At 40.8% G+C, this 22,696-nt stretch overlaps 1 protein-coding gene across 2 annotated transcripts in view; it reads right to left on the reverse strand.

Moving 5' to 3' along the window:
• The window catches only part of IQGAP2 (IQ motif containing GTPase activating protein 2), a 287,444-nt gene that overhangs the window by 18,224 nt on the left and 246,524 nt on the right, over positions 1 to 22,696 (reverse strand). For both annotated transcript variants that reach the window (XM_038532513.1, XM_038532512.1), the window contains 9 exons: positions 17,848 to 17,997; positions 14,926 to 15,089; positions 12,186 to 12,410; positions 10,707 to 10,847; positions 10,213 to 10,297; positions 9,546 to 9,778; positions 7,250 to 7,382; positions 4,153 to 4,255; positions 3,157 to 3,298 (listed from right to left, as the gene is read on the reverse strand). In XM_038532513.1, the coding sequence (XP_038388441.1) occupies positions 3,157 to 3,298; positions 4,153 to 4,255; positions 7,250 to 7,382; positions 9,546 to 9,778; positions 10,213 to 10,297; positions 10,707 to 10,847; positions 12,186 to 12,410; positions 14,926 to 15,089; positions 17,848 to 17,997 (1,376 nt within the window). The remainder of the gene's footprint in view (positions 1 to 3,156; positions 3,299 to 4,152; positions 4,256 to 7,249; positions 7,383 to 9,545; positions 9,779 to 10,212; positions 10,298 to 10,706; positions 10,848 to 12,185; positions 12,411 to 14,925; positions 15,090 to 17,847; positions 17,998 to 22,696) is intronic.

A 22,696-nucleotide genomic window follows, 5' to 3' on the forward strand; every position in this document is an offset into this window, starting at 1 on the left:
CAAGGACATGGAAAGACACTCAATGTTATTAATCATCAGAGAGACGCAAATCACAGCCCCAATGAGATACTACTTCATCACACTACAATGGTTATGACAACACAAAACAAAGTAAGTTTTGGTGAAGATGTGGAAAAATTGCAACTCTTATACCTCTGTGGTGGATATTGAAAATGGTAAAGCCATTGTGAAAAATTTGGCAGTTCCTCGAAAAGCTAAACTTAGAATTATCTTAAGACCCAGCAATTCCACTCCTAGGTTTACACCCAAAAGAACTGAAAACAGGTGTTCAAATAAAAACTTGTACACCAGTGTTCATAGTGGTACTGTTCACAATAGTCAGAGGTGCAAACAAGCCGAGTGTCCATGATACTGCGTATACCCATGCAGTGGAATACGACTCAGTCAAAGACACCGCAGAATCACAGAAGCCAGACACAAAAGGCTACATAGTGTATGATTCCATTTATATGAAATACTCAGAATAAGCAAGTTCAGAGACAGAAAGCACCAGGGACCAGGGACCGAGGAGCAGGAAAGATGTCCCAGGGTAGTGGGGAGTGACTGTTTAATGGTGTCAGGTTTACTTTTGGGGTGATGAATATGTTCTGGAACTAGAAAGCAGTGATGGTTGCATGACACTGTGAATTAATGCTCCTGAATTACTAAATGCCCCTGAACTGTACACTTTATTTTTTTTTATTTTTTTATTTTTTGAACTGTACACTTTAAATGGTTAAAACAGGGAGCACCTGAGGGGCTCACTCAGCTAAGCATCTGTCTTTAGCTCGGGTCATGATCCCAGGGTCCCAGGATTGAACCCTGCATTAGGATCCCTGCTCAGTAGGGAGCCTGCTGCTCCCGCTCCTTCTGCCTCTCCCCCTGCTTGTGCTCTCTCTCTCTCAAATTAATAAAATCTTTTTTTTAAATTTTTATTTATTTATTTATTTATGATAGTCACAGAGAGAGAGAGAGAGAGAGAGAGAGAGAGGCAGAGACACAGGCAGAGGGAGAAGCAGGCTCCATACACCGGGAGCCCGATGTGGGATTCGATCCCGGGTCTCCAGGATCGCGCCCTGGGCCAAAGGCAGGCGCCAAACCGCTGCGCCACCCAGGGATCCCAATAAAATCTTTTTAAAAAAAGGTTAAAATGGTACATTTTATGTCATATGTATTTTACCACAATTAGAAAAAAGCAGTGGCTCTACCTAGTATGGTGATTAAAAGAGTAGACGGCAGTGTTTCCAGCACACAGTAGGGCGCTGTACAGAGCCACACAAAGGCTAAGGCGAGTAGGACAGTGGACCAGGTTTCTCCAGCTAAGATATACGGCTGCCCAACAGGCCTGACTCTGATGGCTTCACTTTTAAAATGAATTCCAGGGACGCCTGAGGGACTCAGCAGTTAATAAGCTCTGCTTTCTGCAAATCACTCGGGGGTGTGATCCCGGGGTCCCAGGATCGAGTCCTGCGTCGGGCTCCCCACAGGGAGCCTGCTTCTCCCTCTACCTGTGTCTCTCTGCCTCTCTCTTGTGTCTCTCATGAATGAATAAATACAATCTTAAAAAAAATGAATTCCAAAAATTCGCAGATCCAGGGAGACTCACTGAGAAATAAATATCAATATATATACATGCATGATATTGGGAGTATTTGATATTTTAGACTACTCATGTTGTGGTTTCCGTTCATTAATCCACATGTTTGAGTTGACTGCATTTAGAAAATGATGTTCCAATAACAGACAAAACCAATCATGAAAACATTTCTTCCCATTACTTCTGAGGACAGAATGTAGGAGAGTCACAGGATAGTTGGCCTTGCTGTATTCTCACGGCAGAACCACACCATCTGCCTTTCCGGTCACCTTTATAACTGGCCCTTTGAGAGGAACCCAGAGAGCAGACCGCACACTATCCCCCCCGTCTCCGTCGCCCTGCCCTGTGTCATCTCTCTACAAATTCAATCTGACTTGCTGATTTAGTAGTCTAAGGAGCTGCCCTCAGCTCTTATGAGGGCAGGGTCGTGTTCGAGTCCTGTAGCTCGGCCTTCGTCCTACAGCCCAGCCTTGCTCCCCACCATCACTTGACACTCCTGGAGTGCAAGGGACCGCTGATGGTGCTCGCTTACTGCCAAGTCCCCAGCATCAGGCCAGGGCCCCGGACGCAGAGCAGATGCTCAAAGATTTGCTACGTGAACAGAGGAAGCCACATATAACCTGAGGACAAACTAATGAAGCCTAACAGAAGCAGCACACATTGCAACATAGGACACTGAATTAAGTTTTTTCGCCATTTTTATGGATGATTATGAATATCTGGAAAAAAAATTAAGTGGAGATGAGCACTGTTTGAATCATGTCAGTGGCAGAAAGGAAAGCTCTTGCTACACAGGAGAACCACCTCAGAACTCAGGACATGTAACTTGCAAGTAGTATGTAAAGTATTATTTAAACACATAATTATTCCACTTGGGCCCCATTTCTCACTTCCATTCTCCACCTCACTCTAACACACAACGGATTAAAATGCACTCTTTTCTTTATATAAAACAGTACTGTTCTTGAAAACAGATCTCATTCTTCCTCATCTTGTTTGTAAAGGACTGGTGTGAACATCCAGGAGGCCTTGATGGAAACAGTGCAGTATAAAAGTCTGAATACTTCATTGTAAATCCTAGGGGGCAGGAACTAGGGCACAAGTCAAAGCTGTAAACATATCCAGGCTGAGCGTAATAGGAAAGAAGGTTAATAAAGCAAATGACAGTGTGCCTGTTACAGTAACACTGTGTACCAGACATTAAATATAGGTTAAAGTATTTTCTCATTCATGTTTTCACCGCTCTGAAACAGTTATTTCCCTTCAGTTATGTAAGGACTTTACAGGCAGAACTAATCACTTTGTTTCTTAAAAGAAAGGAATCAAATTGCTACATAGAAAACTAAAAAACAAGACAGGCCTCATAAACTATTATGATATTTAGTTTCCTCTTAAGTGATAAATGATCTATTATCCTTTGGTCAGATTTTTGGTGAATAAACAACATACTTCAATACTTAGATATATGAAAATGAATTATCTGGGGATTCAGCCTATTTAAATTTGCATGTTTTAAGATGCATAATCAGAGACATGCACCCATTAAGCCCCAAACTTACTTTATCATGAGGCTTTGGCCATCTATAGCTTCACCGTCCCCTAGGTCGTACTTGCTTGTCAAATAAAGGGAAATCTCCGTTTTTGCCAGTTGATTGAGTGTATTTGCCTTGTTAGGGTCATTGGGGTCAACTGCTCCCTCCCCTGCAGAAACAAAACATTGTTATTCTTACATTCACTCATTGTTTTGGGAGCATCAGCCATGTAAGATAAAGGTTTTATGGAAAAGACAGATCAATTGTACAGGAGACAATGGTCTTCATTTTAAAAAACACACATTCTAATATATGAAAAGGCTTTTAAAATCTCTCTCTCCCTTTTTATAAAAAAAGATTTTAAATAATCTCTACCCTCATCGTGGGGCTTGAACCCTATAACCTCAAGATCAAGAGTCGCATGTTCCACCAACTGAACCAGCCAGGCATCTCTTAAACAGTTTTTTACTTAGGGGCACCTACGTGGCTCAGTCGGTTAAGCGGTTAAGTGGCTGCCTTCAGCTCAGGTCATGATCCCAGGGTCCTGGAACCAAGCCCCACATCTCATCATCAAGTTCCCTGCTCAGCGGGAAGTCTGCTTCTCTCTTTCCTTCTGGCCCTTCCACTGCTTCTGTTCGTTCTCTCTCTCTCAAATAAATAAAATTTTAAAAAATCTTTGATTTAAACATTAAAATAACTGGGACATAGAGACTCTAAAATAAAAAATCCTTCTAAAATATAGCAAGGAATTTGTAATAAATTTGGTTCTTTAATGATTTTTCTTTAATGATATAGGTAGACTAATCCCTTTTGATGCATCTAGAGTTTACTTTCAAGAATATCTAATTTCTTTGTAATCTAGGACATGATGAATTACAGAACTGTTAATGTGGGAAGGGGCTAGTGTAGTCATCTTCTTAAGTAAGGTTAAGGTTTTTTTTTTTTTTTTTTTTTTAATCTAGAAAAGGAAAACTGAACTACTAAACCCAAACCACAGGATAAGTAGAAGGCAGAAGCTCTTACCAAGAAAAGACTCCACACTAGGCACCTCCCCAAGTGATTCTAGTAGTTCATTCAGCAAGTCCTGCTTTTCAGGTGCAATTGCATCCTGGTGTTCCAAGAGGAGCTGTATAGAGTGAGCAATAAACATAGAGACACAAATAAAAGTAAATTCTTAAGTGCTACCATTTTTACATCAAGTTCCCTTTCCATTTTTTTCCAAGATAATTTTCTTCTAATATTGTTTGATTCTTATTTAAAAAATTTTTTTTACAAGTAAGCTGAATGCCCAACGTAGGGCTTGAACTCATGACCATGAGATCAAGAGTTCCGTGCTCTATTGACTGAGCCAGCCAGGCACCCCTATTATTTGAATCTTAATTACAAGTTTGACATTTATTAAAACTAGATACCATAGGGAAGCACAGTTTTTAGTATTATCTTAGAGGTAAGTGCCCACTTTACACGAAGAAACGGAAGCTTTGTGAAAGATGTCCAGAAATCCTCTTTTTAGCAAGATCTCGTGAGATAAGCCACGGTGCAGCCTTCTACCACTTAGCCCCTGTGCTCCTGTCCACCTTGACAGAAGAGGTCAAAGCTGGGGAGGAAAGAACCTAAAATAAGGCAGAAATCTCTTGTCTAATATTGATAGCAAACTGGAAGTGCACTTCAATATCCCTTCGGAGAAAAATTATGCAGTAATCAAACACTATGGCTATATATATATATATATCACTACTATTAGCTATTTTAATCTGCCTAGCATTGAAGGTCTTTCAAGGGTAGGGATCACAGAAATGCCCATATGGTTCCTTGGCCTGCGATCCAGACATATCAGGGGTTTCTTCGTATGCAAACTCCGAAAGCATCAAACGTGAATAAAGAAAGGAAGGCATTACTTAAGTAAAAAATAAAGGTAATATAAGGACATAGTGAATCTGGAATGGTAGTACGTATATATTTGGAGGAAGATAAATTAATGACAGAACAAAATAAGGTGGATACATTTATGTTCTTGCCTCTGAAGAGCCAGGAGAGCTGATGTGGCTGTTGTTTCTGGGGAGTGAGGATTCAGGCTAGCTTCTACCCTTTATTCTGGTAATCATGGAACATAAACATTTCTTGAAAATATCTTTGAAGAGCACATTTTGAGGTTCTACATATTTTTGAGGTTCCTTAGAGGACAAAGGGGCAAGCAAGTGGCCACACGCAGGGCGAGTCGAGCTACTACCAGGCTTGCATGTACATGTGGACACCTCCTCGTTTGAGACAGACCATAGACAGGATAGCATTTCTCTGCAATTACATTACTCCCACGTTATACATCTGCTTCCAACCAAACACATGAAGAAAATCCAAATTGGTCACAAGCTGTATTTCCCAGGAAAACAGAATCTTCTGTTTTCAATTTTTGTTAACCAAAAGAACAGATGATTAATCTTTAAAGAGTAACAGTCTAAATTAATACAGTAACATTTTTTTCTTTGCTATCCCTGGGAAATGTCTCATTCTTTTTTTTTTTTCTTTTTTTTGAAATGTCTCATTCTAAAAGAGAGCTCCCCACCACTTTTCCTGCATGAAGATACTGCCCTCAGCAAATGTGTAGCCAGCATGTGGACATTTTTTTTTGAGATGGATAATCTACCATAAAAATAGACAACAGAGTCGTTGCTGAAACATGAATGAGTCTACTTGCCCATTAGAAAATTACTCTTGCAAATGATGCATTGCCGGACATGGTTTATGATTTTGAGTGCTTATATACAGAGAGAAGTATAGCCTCGTCGTGCAATCAACCACCTCCCTCCTTCGGCTGGCCATTCACACTCGCCTTTGTCTAAGATCACTCAAAATGCCTATGGAGAGAGCTTGTTGTAAATGTCAGGGAGGTTCCTGGGTCCAACCTTGAAAGAGAGAAATCAAAAGTAGATCCAATCTTTCTTCCAAACCTGTATTTATGCTTATTGGAAGGACTTAATAATACAGACTGAAATTCTGAGCAGCCAGTTTTGCCACTTGTTTGTGATGGGGGCAGGACAAGACCTTCCACACGTGTGTATTTGTTACGCTTTCCTCCTAGATGTGTGTGTTAATTCAAAATGGGTGTATCCTTAATGAGGGCTTCTTGACCTCTAGTGTGTATCTGCAGAACTTGGGTTCTTGTTAGAATGCAAGTTCTGATTTGGGAGGTCCAGGGTGCATTTCTAACATGTCCCTAAGACTTTGCTTGGAGGAGCAAGGTCGTAAACTATTTTCAAAAAGGTTTTCTTTTAGGAACCAGACTTTCAGGAAATACATTCCATTTGGTCTTAAAAACAACAACAACAACCACCACCCCCAAAAGACTCTCAATGCTTAGCCTCTCTTCTTACTTTAAATGATTGAGGAGCCATCGAAGGCTTCCCCATGCTGAGCTAAGTGTGCTGACCCCAACAGACATTTAATATTCCTTTCATGGCTGATGGTGCTGATGTGTGCATGTCATCTGGATAGAGACATTATGACATACCACAAACTATGAAACTGCCTTTGAGAAATGGGGTTTTCCAGAACAATAGAAATGATTCTTTGCAGGTGGCTGATGTTGGGTGGGGTGTCTTCTCTTTCCCAAACTTGAACAGCCTGCTTATTTTCCCTCTCCTAAAGTCCAACATTAGAAAAGAGAGGATATTCTGATTATCCCAAAATTTTACTGGAGAAGCTGGGAAGATTCTGGAAAGGGGAAGAGAAATAGTGTGGGGGTTCAGGCAGTGTAGCCCCTGGTGGGTGGAGGAAATAGCAGGGCCTCTCCCTACCAGGACTTAAATTTCAATTCACAATCTGACTTTCTAAACAGATCATGTAAGCAGTAAGCTTTTCTTTGTTTACTTGTTTGGGAGGAGTTTTTTTTTTTTACACAGAAGAGAGAATGAACACACCACATATAAAGTAAACATGACTTGTATACAAAAGGGAATTTTATTCATTGTATAAGCCAGGGAATAAATAATCAAAGGTTTCTTAGGAGTCTGAGTATTATTAGCATGTGCTTACAGGAAGCCCCATAGAGACTAAGCATTTTCAAGATAATGGTGTCTGAACCGTGGGTCCACGGCTAAGACCCCTTCTCATCCCCACTTACTGAATGTGTGCTGATGATTTCTTCAATTGAAATATAAATGACTGGTTTGCTGACTGTCACCACATCTGTGTATTTATCCATATTAAACTTTTCTTCTGGCTCAGGGACATTACAGGCTTCTTTGAAATATTTCCTAACAAAGAAAACAAATTCTTAAGACAGAGTTCAAATTTCTGAGGTAAACAGCTTTGTCAAAACACTGAGGAAATAATGAATTAGGACTAGTGCTTTGTTCTCCACTTCAAACTTTGTGTGTGTGTGTGTGTGTGTGTGTGTGTGTGTGTGTGGTGGGGGGTGGGAGGGACTTGTTAGGGCACATTCCAGACTGGCTCCTAACTATGGAAGCTGAGTCCATGTTTCTGGACATTGGACCCAGCTCCTTGCACAGAAATGGAGAGAGCAGTGTGGCCTCAGGTTCTGCTAGTGACTCAATGTAGTCAAATTACAGGCAGGTTATTTAAGAAATGTTATTCTGAGAACAGGGCCCCCGAAATTTAAACATAAATGTGTCAAGACTCATAGTCTTTGATCTAAGAATCAAGTCTTTCTAGAGAAAATAAACTGGAAAGCAATCCATCACATGTGCTTTTATTTATTTATATTATTTTTAAAAGATTTTATTTACTTATTCATGAGAGATGCAGAGAGAGAGGCAGAGACACAGGCAGAGGGAGCAGCAGGCTCCTCACAGGGAGCCTGATGTGGGACTTGATCCCAGGACCCTCGAGTCATACCCTGAGTAGAAGGCAGACGGTCAAACGCCAAGCCACCTAGGCGTCCCTACATGTGCTGCTTTTAAATGGTACAAGCTCCTGGGCCTAATCACCCTTCTGAGTGTCTGTTGCCAAATTGACAGAAATTCAAATTAAGCCTACTGTACTCTTAGTTGATCCAAACAACAGTTGCTAGCTGATTGAAAGGCTGTTAAGGCTATCACACAAATACATACGATGTCCTATTCCTCCAGTAATCAGATTCTAAAAAGTCTGCTTTTTAAATAATAGCAATTTGAGACAGTGAGATCAGGAAATCCAGGGGCTCTCATCCTGGTTCATAAATCAACCTTTTGTACAGGTAGAGAAGGCATTTTATTCTATAATGTAGTAGATTTTCTTTTCTTTTTAAAGGGAGAGTATAAGTGGGAGGAGCAGAGGAAGGAGAGAGAATCTATTTTTTAAAGAGATTTATTTACTTATTTATTTATTTGAGAGAAAGAGAGGGCATGTGGGGAAGGGGGGGCAGGCAGAGGGAGAGAGTCTCAAGCAGACTTCTTGCTGAGTGTCGAGCCCACTGGGCCCCATCTCACGATCCTGAGATCATGACCTGAACCAAAATCTAGAGTCAGATGCTCAACTGACTGAGCCACCCAGGCGCCCCCGTACTGAATTTTCATACACCAGAAATTACCCTTGGTGTACCTCCTAAGGGTAGCCAAGGCTTTCACACCAAAAGGCCTCTACCTTCCCAGCCCAAGGCTGAAGAGGTTAAATGGCAGGCAGTCACGCTGGCATGGGAGAAGAGCATGCTTCCATGGGACAGTTTGGCTTCCTACACTTTTAATGGGTTGCTGAGGAACACATAGGATAAATACAAGTGTGAGGGGAAAAAATATGAATTCTTAAAAGCAAGGGAGAGGTCTTTGGTTTTGTTTCTTTTTGAAGAACTGGAACCACAGATATTTGATAAGAATAATCTGAGAAAAAAGGAAGCAAAGGGAAGCTGTAGTAGCAGATAAGGATTTGCAAGAAATAGGATGTTTTACTAAAATTAGCAGCTTGAGAAATCTAAACTTCCTGTAGTAAGAGGACTTGGAGGGAGGGTTCTCACAAGAGGCCACGATTCTCAATAGAGAGTAATGATCATGAGGTACATTTGTGAGCAGATAAATCACTCTTCAGAGGAAAACTGAGGAATGGGAGATCAATTTTCCAAGTGACGAGTCAAAGGGGTCGCATTTATGTCTTATTTCTGCGACCTACCAACAGAATGGCAACAAGAGAATAAATGAAAAAAAAAAAAAGAGAGAATAAATGAATGCCAATTTGAATACGCTTCCTTGGAGAGCTTCAGGGTGAGTGCATCTTCCTACCACTCATTCCTTTCAAGTTCCCATGGAAAGACCAGTGATATAGTCTGGAAATGCTTATCAAGGCAACAGACATAAGTCTTTCACAGGTAAGAGAGGTTTGACAACAGAACATACTCATACACAACCCTCAACCAATATGAGTACAGAACACACATTATTCTTGCTCATCATCTTGCAAATTTCTCCAAAAGCAATGACCTCTCTCACCTGAACTCATGATAGGTCTCTGACAAATAATTGTTCATAGATGAGAGATGCTCATTTTCTCCTTCGAACAGCTTGTTGGAGGCTGCGTGCTGAAGAACTTTGGCCACTGATCCCAAGTTTCTCCTCTGGTCAGGATTGATCTGTCCACCAGCTGTCATGTCGATGATATCAAAGCCATCAGGAGCGACAATAGCTGGGTTCATGTACCGGTAGTAGAGGAGGTTGCCCACAATCTGGAGGAATGCACACAAAAAGATGGTTTTTAAGAGAAGCAACTCAAGAGTTTTAGATTTTTAAGAAATGAAGTAAATATTCATCGCTATTTCCCAAGAAAGACTATTTTCTGGTCTGAATTCTAAAAAGGAGTTCTGTACAAGTAGTGAATATTGTCACACGTCACTGATATAGTTACCAAAATTACTTTTGGTGAAAAATAGCATAATTAGAGCATATTTCCCCCCAAATGCTCTAATATAAAGAGTCTCAGTAATGTGTAAGATCTCTAAAGTAACCTCAGCACAATTAATAATTTTGAAAGTCACTGGAAAACAGAAGACCTGCAGCTTCCCCAGGGCCGGGGGGAATTCTCATAAAATGGCATGTTGGTAATTTTGGCTCACCCCCCACCCCCGATGCAGCTGTGGTGAGATGACCCTTGAAAATCTACCTTTAACAGCTCATCTTCTGTGGCATCTGGAAATTTCTCACGGATCGAATTCTTTAGTACTTTGGCTATATACCTCAATCCATAACTGCATATGAAACAGAGGACCAAAGAAAATAACAAGAAAAGGCTGAGTGAGCAAGAAACACATAGCAGTTGTTCTCATCAACCACACTGGGGCAGTTTTCTTGAAAATTAAACACCAAAGGAGATGGTAACAGAATCACAGAACCTTGACTCATGTCAGTAACTGAACACTGTTGTTTGGTGGCCGCTCTTTGGAGAACGGTTATGAATGTAAAATGCAAATGTAGGCCAACTTTTAAAATGGTGTTAAAAACAGTATGAGGGAAAACGCCTATCTTTCCTGCCAGATTTATTTTATTTTATTTTTTTATTTTTTTTCAGATTTATTTTTATAGTGTTTATTTATTTTTTATAGTGTTTTGAGAACTTTTTCAGTGAAGAACATTCAAGTTGCTACATGTACAACTTACGGCAGTAGGTCAAGAGAAGAAATGATAGAGTTCAGGACTTTGTCGGTGACCCTCCTCAGATTCTCAATGGATGCCTCCAGTTTATTTTTCACTTCTGGGTATGTGAGAGCTTGTTCTGTGGTCACATCATAAGGAAGCTTGCTGAAAACACAACAAGGTCTTTCAATTAATCAGGGGCTTAAAAATGAGCATTTGTGTCCTTGCCAAGCCATTTCTACAATCATGCTTTTTACAGAGAAGTGGACTTCACCCAGTGACCTCAGCGACAAAGTGTTTGCCAATGGGAGGGAGGCCCAGTGTGCCCAGACAGACCCTCTGCCACTAGCAGATCAGGGGACTCTAGGCTCTCACTCAGGATGCTCTCGGCAAAATCACAGGCGACTCACATGATACAGACCCAGCTAACTTTCTCTCTCTCTCTCTTTTTAAGGAGGTTAGCCAGTGGGAGCCATGCAGAGCTTGAACTCACCAACCTGAGATCAAGACCTGAGCTCAAGACCTGGGACACTTAACCCACCCAGCCACCCACGCACTCCTCTTTAATTACAAAAAAGCAGGTAAGTTCATTACAGAAAAAAATGCATATAAGCAAACAAAAATATAGTATCAACCCAGAGACAACCATTTTTCGTATCTTGGTGCATAACTTTCTAGGTCCTACTCTATACATCTGTGTATGTGGGCCTCACACACTCATGGGTATATCTATATATTCCATACAGATCCTACATATATGTGTACGTGTGTATTTACATATACATATAGGTATATATATTTTTATAGAAAATGGCTTATTATGCACAACTGCAATGGAAAACTATACATTTTTTCCATGCCAATAAAAATATTTCTATACCATTCTTCCAAACAGTTACTGAGTCTACTATGTATTATACAAACATTTATTTAACAAATTCCTCAAAGCCAAATATTTTGACTTGACCCAACTTTTTGCTGTTACAAACAGTGCGTGAGAACCATCCATGCAATCCTCTGTGTGTAGCTTAACGATTGCACAAGGCATCCTTTTGAAGGAGATAAAAAGCAGAGATTGCTTAGCTCTACAAACTACCACCCAGAATAGGCCCATCCTACCTGGCTTATTGCTGCTTACACAGGATACTTACTCACCTAGTAAATATAAAAAAGTATGTATCATCAAGTGAGGAGGAAGTATGTACTATTTCTAGGTTTAGGTTTAGAGATATACAAAGAATAAGCAAGGGAGAGAATTACAGAAGTTGTGGCTTTGGGGATCAACTGGTACTGCAAGTTGAAAATCCTGTGTCATACCAAGATGAGCAAGAGTCCGAGAATGTGGCCTATATGGGTATGTTAAGAAGAGGTAACGTCTTTAAGTGAAAACTGCCTTTGGACAGGAAATTTTGTCTTTTAAGAGAGTTTAAGAGTATCCATAATAGCCATGTAAAAATGATCATAAAACATGACTGAAAACCAACCTCCTCTGGGCTCAGTTACCTGGCTTCTCCAGTTTGTGTTTCCAGTTGGTTCACCCAAGCCTTGTACACCTCCACGGGGTTTGTGTTGATGGTCAGGGACTTGTCATCCAGGATCTCTTTTACCACAGGAGCCAGGAGCTGGCGCAGGGTGTTCTGTCCTCGGGCACCTCTGTTGAAGCTCACAACCATCTTGATGACTGTGGGGTTCCCAGTCACTATGTCCTGCACCTGATCCACTTTTGATCTAAAAACAAACAAACAAACCAAAAAAGCCCAGATTGAAACAAAGGGTTTGCCTCCATGGAGAGAGTTTTAAGCAGCCTATGTTCTCTCTGGGAGGCAAGGACTTTGGGGGGTTATACTGCCTCCAAGAGAATCAAAGCCGATATGCTTTAAAAGCAAGCAATCATCTGCAAGATATGTGTGCATCATTTGAGGAGCTCAAGGACGTAAAAATAAGTGCTCAGCTTTAATTTCGATCTAGCAGGCAGGCAGGAACTGAAGATGGACGGATGAGAAATGAGAAGAATTCAGGGTGCCACTGGGCAAGTACCGTGTCCCACCTAGTTACCAAATTTCAAAAATAACTTTCTTGATTTAATGAACTGAAATCCGCTTCTTCAAATCGCACTCAAATTCACTGCAGGGAAGCTTCTGGCTATGTCACAGGGCTGAGAGAGCTCTTCCTGACTGCTGATTGCCAAGTCCTGGGAGCTTCCCTTCCTTACCTGCCTCCCTCTCAGCTCTGCGCCACCTCTCACCCTCCCGTGTGACCCCCTTTCCCTCAGGGTCTCAGAGTGCTGTATTCCAGTACTCATCCTACCCAGTTGTCCCCTCCATTTCCTTTGCTGGTTCCTCTCCCCACAGTTTAACTGTTCTGTCTCATGTCTTTCTATGTGATCTACCCTCAGACCTCACTTCCACGTGCAATTTCAATGACCTCCTCCTTGAAATTCATCCTTTGGGCTCAGTGTCTAATCCACCTCTCTTTCCTGGGAGTTGGTCTTAGATTTCCAGCTTTCTGCTGGAAACTTTCACCCTCATGTTCTACACCTGTAGCTGATACTCACCGTGTTAAAAATCCAGTTTCTTTTTTCCTTCTGACTCTCCCACTTCTCTGACATGTGCACCTACCATTTATTCTGTTCATACACAGCAGCAGATCAAGCTTCTAAAAACACAACGTGGCCATGTCAATCAACACCCTGCTCTAAGACCTCTCAGGGCTTCCAAGGGAGTGAACAGTTCCTCGGCACTTGGGCCTGTACTCAGTGACTCCCATGATCTGGCCCAACCTATCTTTCTAGCTCCATCTCCTATTCGTGACTAGTTAAATCACATTTTGCCTGGAATGAGCCTATTGTGTTTTGCAGATCTTGGCCTATGCTCTTTCTGTCAATACTGTGCCTTATTTTTCCTTTTCCATTTTTCTTTTAAAAAGAGTTTATTTATTTATTCATGAGAGATACACAGAGAGAGGCAGAGACACGAAGCAGGTTCCATGCAGGGAGCCTGAGCAGGACTCGATCCTAGGACCCCGGGATCACACCCTGAGCCGAAGGCAGATGCTCAACTACTGAACCATCCAGGCATCAATTCTGTTTCTTCTTATAAAAAACTTAGATATTCTTCAAAGATTTGGTTCAACTACTTCGTCTCCCACAAAATCTTTATCGGCCGACCTGAATGGAACTTTTCTTTCTTTCTTTATCTTTTTTTTTTAATATGTTTTTTTTTTAAATTTTTATTTATTTATGATAGTCACAGAGAGAGAGAGAGAGAGAGAGAGAGAGAGAGAGAGGCAGAGACACAGGCAGAGGGAGAAACAGGCTCCATGCACCGGGAGCCCGACGTGGGATTCGATCCCGGGTCTCCAGGATCACGCCCTGGGCCAAAGGCAGGCGCCAAACCACTGCGCCACCGGGGATATTAATACTTAGAAATGTGACAAGTTTATACGTTATGCTATGTTCCCCACCAGTATAGCTGCCTGCTGTCATGCTACAGGCAGCTACATTTTACATCACTATTACAACATCATTTGTGACTGGAACTTTTCTTCCCACCCCTCTGATCTGTTACATTGTGTGTGTGTTATTCCTTAGCACTTATTTATTCCAGTGCACACATTCCTATATCTCATGTATCCTATTTCTTAGGCTGGCTTACAGAAACCCAAAGGCAGGGGTTCCTAGCTAATATGCTTCCGAGATCTATAGGAACCATTACAGCTCAAGTATCAAGAAGCCAGGAAGGCAGCTGAGGTTCATCTCATTGGCCAAGGGCATTTTTCATGTATTTTTTTGGGATCTGCACTTTTTTTTTTTACAATAACTAAACCAGAAAATAAAGTAGCAAAAATCAGTTTAAGTTCCAGTAAGAGAAGTAAAAGAAGACTATCTGGCAGAGATCACTATCCCCATCTGTTTATAGCTTTATTACTCACAGAGTTTTAATTAAGTTAAATTTTTTCCACTGACTTTCAAAAAAGCTTTTGATTTTTAAGTTGCTGTGTACTTGCAAACTCAAAAGTGAATTTGGCTCTGAAAAAGGTATCACTGGTAGGTGAAAGCTGTACCAGGAAATACCCATAGTGATGTAGAAATTCCTTAAGCAATTTGATATACTTGAATATGTATGAGTAACTTATAAGAATAGTTTAAATATTATTTTAGTAAATGAGAGATAGCTGTCACTGAAATGATTTATTCATTGATATTTTTACATATATACATATATATATATATTTAAATACATACTTTATTTCTTCCTCCAGAGCAGTCTTAAAAAGCTTGAGGAGTAGGTATTCTTCTCGCTGATTGGAAGCGTAATTGTATAGTGTGAAAATAACAGTATCCATAAATTTAGTTGACTTATTCTGTGGCATTTGGAAAATCAGCTTAGCCAGGTACAAAGGATTGGTCTAAAAGAAAAGAGGGAAGAAGGACAAAGTCCCCCACAAAACTGCATGTTAATATATTAAAACAGAGAGGAGTACCCAATTCCCTTTAACATGTATAAAGCATATAGTGGAGTATCTGGCACACAGTAAGACTTTAAAAGGTGTCAGCTGATATTAATACTATAGGAAGTTATATTACAAAGCTACAACAGAAGTTACATATATATATTTAATGAAATATAATTATGTGCACTATACATCGTTAACCATTTTAAGGTACATATTAATATTTATTGTAAAGACACAGAAGAGACTGAGGTTGACCAACAGAATCCAACATCCGAAGAGACTGGCAATAATGAACCAAGAGTCTAGCTACACAGACTATTCCAGAAGGACTGGTGAATGAACAGAAGGAAAAATATACCATATTCTGAGACTAGAAAGAAAAAGAAAAGGGCATGTTTACGTGTGGAGACAGGATGGCTGTGATGTTTTACGAGTAGAGAGAAGGTAGGAATGAGGCAGGGAGGCTGGAGGGAGGGGTAAAGGTCAGGATAGTTGACGGGTGAAATGGTGGAAGAAAAGTGACAGAAAAAAAAGTCAACTTAAAAATAAAGAATTAAAAAAAAAATTGGTGTGACGTCCTGAGTGCTCATCTGAGGATAGGGTTCCTGAAGGCACCAGCCTTCATGTAATATGGGTCTTTTCCAGTAGCTACACCAATGAGGTTAGGTTAGAGGAATAAAACTACTATTTAGGTTATAGAGGAAAATATGTACATAGAGAAATTTAATATACCTACTCTTCATCTTCATCTGATGAGAAAAGAAAATTTTCTATACTAGTTTCTATGGAAACTAGTATTCATTTAACACACTCAGTTTGGCTTTAAAGTTTTTAAGAAAACCCAAGTTATAGTTTACTACTTAGGCTTACAATGCTCATAATGATTCCAAGCTCATAATGATTGTCTGAAATTTTATGAAGCTGGGGACCATGTTTTATTTATAGTTTTGCAGTGAATATTTTCCCACACTAAGCATATGGGATTATGAGAAAGGAAATCTGTCTAAAGCTAAAGATACCTTCTCCTCATGCCTCCCAGATGACCTGAAAGCTTTCCATATAGGCTGAGACTGAAGAGGTAAATGCAAAGCAAAACCTATCCTAGCTGACCTGTCTTGTGGCTAATACTTCTTGCCAAGACATCATTTAAAGGCCAAAGGAATTTAGACCATTTGCTTTATGTAGTTTCCTCAATGATCTCAGGCCAATGTCTTCGAGAAAAGATAAAGAAAAATACATGATTTCAACAGACACTCCACTAGATACAACTGAATGGCTGAGCTCTGGGACTAGCAGTTTTGGGTTGCTTGGGGAATAAAACTTGCTGGAATTATTCTCAACATGTTCCTGTGATTTTTATCTTTTCCATTAATGGTCTCCACATATAGAACAAAGTAAAAAAATGCAAGTCTTAGGCCAAGGACTACAGTTTCACTTTCCTTATAACACTAATTCTATCAAAATCTAACACTGGAAACCAAATCCTAAAGAAGCCTCATCCATTTGGGAGACTTACGGATGTCAAAAAGAATAAACGCCCAAGATTACATTTCCAACTGCTGGATGACTACTATTCTAATTCAGGTAGACAAACACTTTTCCCTACCCACGGGGAGCCCTCTTTCTTTCTGGAAAGTTTGCTGGTGTTAATTAAGCAAGGGATTCCAGGAACAATACTGTTTTAACATTTTCCCTCTCTGCTGTCACACCGTGGCCATCTGTGGCACTACACCCGCTCTCCAATCCATGATTCCAGATGGAGAATTCTCATTTGTACCACAATTAACATAACTTCTTTCATGGGGGCAAATCACACCTCATTCACGTTGTGGGTAATGTGTTCTCTGTATACCTAATGTCAGCACCATCCCCAAGGAAAGATTCAGGGACCTTCAGGCCTTGAGGAAGTGACCACTGCCAGCAGCAGCATCCCCACACAAAGGGACACCTGACTCAAGGAAGAACTGCTGACCCACCTTTTGGGGGAAGTTTTCTTCCCAAAGGGGAGGCTTTGTTTATCACTATCACTTACTTCCTCACTTTTCTTTGGGACTAAGTGGATGTACTAATAGAACAGATAAGGTGAACCAGTGACTTAGCCAAAACAACAACTGGTCCACCCCAGTCCAGACATAAGCAGTTCAACTTACTAGTTCTCACCTGCACCCTGGAAGCAGCAAAAAATTACTGTCCACTTACATAATAGTAATGCCACGAAAATAATGAAACTCAAAAGGATGCCCTAATGCCCTAATCAAAACTCTATCCTTTCTCAAAAGAAGGGAAGACTGGTTCAGGGAAAGATCCATTTTGCAAGTACTTTAATTTGCTCAGGGCTGACAGCATCTGCTTATATTACTAGTAGGTTTATACTGTCTCTGCAGGTAACTGTAATATAATGTAGTCCCGAAAGCAGGGGCTCCAAAGTCAAACTGCCTGGGTTCCAGTATCTCTGCTTTACCATCTACTGGCTGCATCCTGGTTTTCTCATATACAGTATGGGAATAATAATATTTACTATTTTCTAAGGGTTGTAGTAAGAATTAAATGAGATGATGTATGTAAAGCATCCAGAATAGCATTTGGTACTTAGTGGGTACTCAAAATGTGTCACCTACTACAACTTTACCCGGGGGAAAGATATACTGTAAACCACCGCCAAGCAATATAGTATTGATCCAAAGCTCATAGTGAGAGTAATTGTTCTCACCTGTAAAAGATAAAACAGCTGCTGATATGTTTCTAGTGTTTTTCTCCTTTCCTTACTCAAACTTTTAATTCCCTGGTTGTCAGTGTTAGTCAGTATTTGCATTTCTCCACCTTTTTTCTTATTCAGCTTTGTTCTGTGTGAAATGACATCCTGGAACAGAATTTAGGAAATGATTATTTTTTATTCTGGTATTCTTCATGTCCTCTCTTCACACACACACACCTCGAAACACATGTAGTTGGAAAGATTAACTTTCCACATTTTCCTTACACATCTTACATCTTTTGCTGGTAAACACACATGCGTGCGCACACATGCCTGGAATATGAAGCACTTACCCACACTACTGGGACACACATTGATATCCTCAATTCGCTTTTATTCAACTTTTAAAGACTCAACTTTTAAAGACTGCTGATGTGACTCTCTGAATGGCTTTCATGACCCACCAATGAATGGCACACGACCCAAATGAACGCCGCCAGTGCTCTAGAATGCCTGCCTCGTCTGCCATGTAATAACAGGTCACCATACTACAGAGTAGGTGGCAATAAAGCTGTTTTTTCCCAAATCTTCTTCCATCTGCTTCCCTGAACTTAGTCCAACCTCCATGTAAGATGTCGATTTGTAGCCAGCATCAGGATGTCTGACCATGGCTCCTGAGGAGGGGTATTCTGGGAAATTCCAGGCAATACAATGCTTTACTGTGCATGCATCATTGGTTGTCTAGCATCCCTGGCCCCTCTCCATCAAGTGCCAGTAGGGACCCCTAGTAATTCTGACAGTCAAAAACGTGCCTGCCACTGCTTTCAATTGCGCCTGGGGATGGGAACTACTGTTGGCTTTTGTGTACAGGTTCTACATCTGCTTACGTCCTAGCACCCCATTCTCCCACAGCTAGGGTCAGTCCACAGGTAGAAAGAAAACCCTTGGAGTTCTGATATAAGATAGTTCCATGTGATTATATCCACTGCAGGTCTATGAATTTATTCTTTGCCATTCTCAGCTAAGAGAGGGGCAACCTGGATTTCAGCACGTACTTCTGTCCTCCTTACTGTTGTGTGCAGAAAGGGGGGGGGGATTTGATTTGCATTTCCATGCAATTTTTTAAAAAGGCAACATTTCACCCTTATTTATAAGCATATGATATATTTCAGGATGAAGAAAGGAAGTGTACTCAGCACCAGATGAAGGTTCCGGGGAAGTCTGGGCAGGCACTTGCCTGACATCCTTCTTGATAAGAAGTCATAAAACATCACCAGAATAAGTCTGGTTTACTGTTCCTTATTTCCTTGCTTTCTTCTTTTTAAGTAATTGGCAAAGCACAGATCAAGTCTCTCAAATATGTGGAGTAAATAGATTATCTTGGTTTTAAATAGACGGCAGAAACAAAATCTTGGTATTTAACTCCCCCTCCGGTTATTATTTTCAATGGTGGTGGCTCTGGCAACTGAAGATTTTCCTTTTGTTTTGTTCCCAGATTTCACCTTTATGTTACGGTTTTTGACATACACAGAAGAGAAGAGAGGGCGGGAGTGGCAAGCAGGCTCTGGGGCAGAATAAATCCCTTTGCATTAGAAACAGACATTTGGGGACACGTGGGTGGCTCGGCAGATGAGCATGTGCCTTTGGCTCAGGGCATGATCCCAGGGTCCTGGGGTCGAGTCCTGCACTGGGCTCCCCACAGGGAGCCTGCTTCTTCCTCTGCCTGTGTCTCTGCCTCTCTCTGTGTCTCATGAATAAATAAAATCTTTAAAAAAAAAGAAATATAGACATTTGGTGAGGGCAGGACAGGGAGAGTAATCCTGGATGGGGAGCTGGAACATGAGAGGCTGAGCCCTGGAGGGGAGGAGGTATGGGAGTGAGCAGCTGTGCGGATGGAGCAGAGTGTCTGCGGCACATCCCCCTGCACAGCTGTGCAGGTCACGGCAGGAAGCCCAAATTCCTTCTTCCCTGAAACTGTGCCTTGCTTAAGACTGCTCTTGAGTCAACACAAGTTTTCTTTGGGAAGCCTAAAGAAGGAGCCAAAGACCAACCAGGGAGCAGTTCCAAACATGTATGCTTCTCACTAATAGGAATTTCATGTCTTCTGTTCTTACCAATAAATATTGAACATGTGGAGAACAGTGGTTTGAAGGAGCAACAGTATCTTACTTTTTCACAATATTCCCTCATCTTGATGTTGCCCTGGTGGCCACATTTTGTCCCTTGCCATGATTGCAGGATACCTGAATGCAGGTCATATGCTGTTATATAGACATTTTTATAGAAGGTGTAGACTAGTACAAAGGGTTTGGGCTTCGCAGGCATGAAAGTAGGGGTGCCTACACAGCCTTGTTAACTTTGTGGCCTTGTGCAGGTGAACGTCTCCAAGCCTGTTCCCTTAATCTATAGAATGGGATCAATAATCCCAGTCTCAGTTGCTATGAAGGTCAAAACAACATATGTGATGCACTTGGCACAATTCTCAGGGAAGAAAACAAGGCTCAGAGAGGTTAAGAAACACGCTCGGGGAAACACGCTAACACATGCAGTGCAGCAGTAGAATCAAGCCATAGAACGACCCTTCATCTGGGTTTTAGGCAGCCCGGGCCTGACATCTGCACTCCTATTATGCACCGCATTCATTGGTGGGTAGCTCAGGGACTCAAGATTCCTTTTACTTTCTTTCCTTTTTTCTTTTTAAAATGGACTGACTTATTTTAGAGAGAGAGCATGCGAGCTCATGTGAGTGGAGAGAGGGAGAGAGAATCTCATGCAGACTCCCCACTAGCATAGAATTGGATGCAGGGCTCCACCCCACGACCCTGAGACCACGACCTGAGCTGAAATCAAGAGTCGGATGCTCAACTGACTGAGCCCAGCTGCCCCAGATAACTTTTCCTTTCTCTCCTTCCTTCCTTTCTCTCCTTCCTTCCTTCCTTCCTTCCTTCCTTCCTTCCTTCCTTCCTTCCTTCCTTCCTTCCTTCCTTCCTTCCTTCCAGATTTTATTTATTTGAGAGAGAGACAGAGAATGTACACAAGAGAGCACAAGCAGTAGAGTGGGAGAGGCACACTGCCCATTGAGCAGGGAGCCCGATGCGGGGCTTCACCCCAGGACCCCAGGATCATAACCTGAGCAGAAGGCAGACACTTAACTGGGTCACCCAGGTGCCCTACTTTTACTTTCTATTCAGATTTTCTTTCAAGCTAGTTTGAGCTTATACTCTTCTTCCTCCCTATTTCTCTAGGAAACTTCTACGTCACTTGCTTTGTCTCCATCTCTAAGCCATTTTTTTTTTTTTTTTTTTTTTGCCTAAAACCGATGTTAGCCACTTCATTCACCTACTGACTTCCTGTGATTTCTAGGAGGAATGCCAATTTTATTTTATTTATTATTTATTTTTTAGTAAGCTCTATGCCTAACGTGAAGCTTGAATTCATGACCCCAAGATCGAGAGTTGCATACTCTACCAACTGAGCTAGCCAGGCAAGGAAGGTCACTTTCAGAAAAATTTTAAGACACATGGTTACTTTGGGGCTCTTTACAAACTAAGCTACTTCCTTTAAAAATCTTTCTTTTTTTTTTTTTAAGGATTTTATTTATTTATTCATGAGAGATACAGAGAGAGAGGCAGAGACACAGGCAGAGGGAGAAGCAGGCTCCATGCAGGGAGCCCGAAGTGGGACTCGATCTCGGGTCTCCAGTATCATGTCCTGGCTGACAGCAGTGCTAAACTGCTGAGCCACAGGGGCTGCCCTAAAAATCTCTCTCCTCTTTAAACACAAGCTCAGTATTAAAAAAGAAAAAAGAATCAAGAAGTTGAATTTTACTACCCACCCAAAGAAGAATCACTTTTTTCCTAGCTCTAAGTATATATATTTCACAACAAATTAAATTGTACTGCTTTAAGTACTATTGTCTTTATTGTATTGCAAACATTGCCCCTGCCCTTAAATGTTCTTTGAAAACATTATTTTTAGTGGCTATATAGCCTACATATTAAACTCATTTTACTGTTCTCTGTTTATTGTTTTTGTGTTTGGGTTGTTTCTCACCTTTTCACTACTATAAATAAAGCTTTAATTGTACTATTCTTGTCATCAAATTAAAAAATGCTACTATCAATGATAAGACTAAAGACCATATATTTAATAATCATTAATTAAATTTTCAATAAGTAATCAATACTTGGTGTTTGAAAAGGTAAGTTGAAAAATTAGCTCTATTTCACAACATCATCAATTAAGAATACTTAAAAAAAACCTTAAACAGGGGACGCCTGGGTGGGGCTCAGCAGTTGAGTCTCTGTCTTTGGCTCAGGGCATGATCCTGGAGTCTCGGGATCGAGTCCCACATCGGGCTCCCTGCATGGAGCCTGCTTCCCCCTCTGCCTGTGTCTCTGCCTCTCTCTGTGTCTCTCATGAATAAATACATAAAATCTTTAAAAAAAATCTTAAACATTCATAAAGACCTGAAAATTTGCCATGATTTCATTTTCCACATGAATAACAAGCTACATGTTACGCCTACTATTCAGTGTTTTGCAACTAGCCTTTATTTTAAAAGGCATTTCCTGTTTACAACTTTATGGGAATGGCGTAAAACAGCAGTCTAAAGGCTGTAAAAGGCATTTTCTGAAGGACCTTCTGAAATAGGTTACCCTTTTAAAATTCTCATGTTCGTCAAATAATACACATTTTTTAAAAAGGAGAAAAGTACTATTTTTCTGGATAAAATAATAAAAACCGATAATACAGAACATTTAAAATGTACTTTTCTTTCTTTCTCTCTCTCTCTCTCTTTTTAAGATTTTACTTATTCATGAGAGACACAGAGGCAGAGACATAGGCAGAGGGAGAAGCAGGC

Source organism: Canis lupus, chromosome 3 (genome assembly GCF_011100685.1).
Source record: "Canis lupus familiaris isolate Mischka breed German Shepherd chromosome 3, alternate assembly UU_Cfam_GSD_1.0, whole genome shotgun sequence".
NCBI lineage: Eukaryota > Metazoa > Chordata > Mammalia > Carnivora > Canidae > Canis > Canis lupus.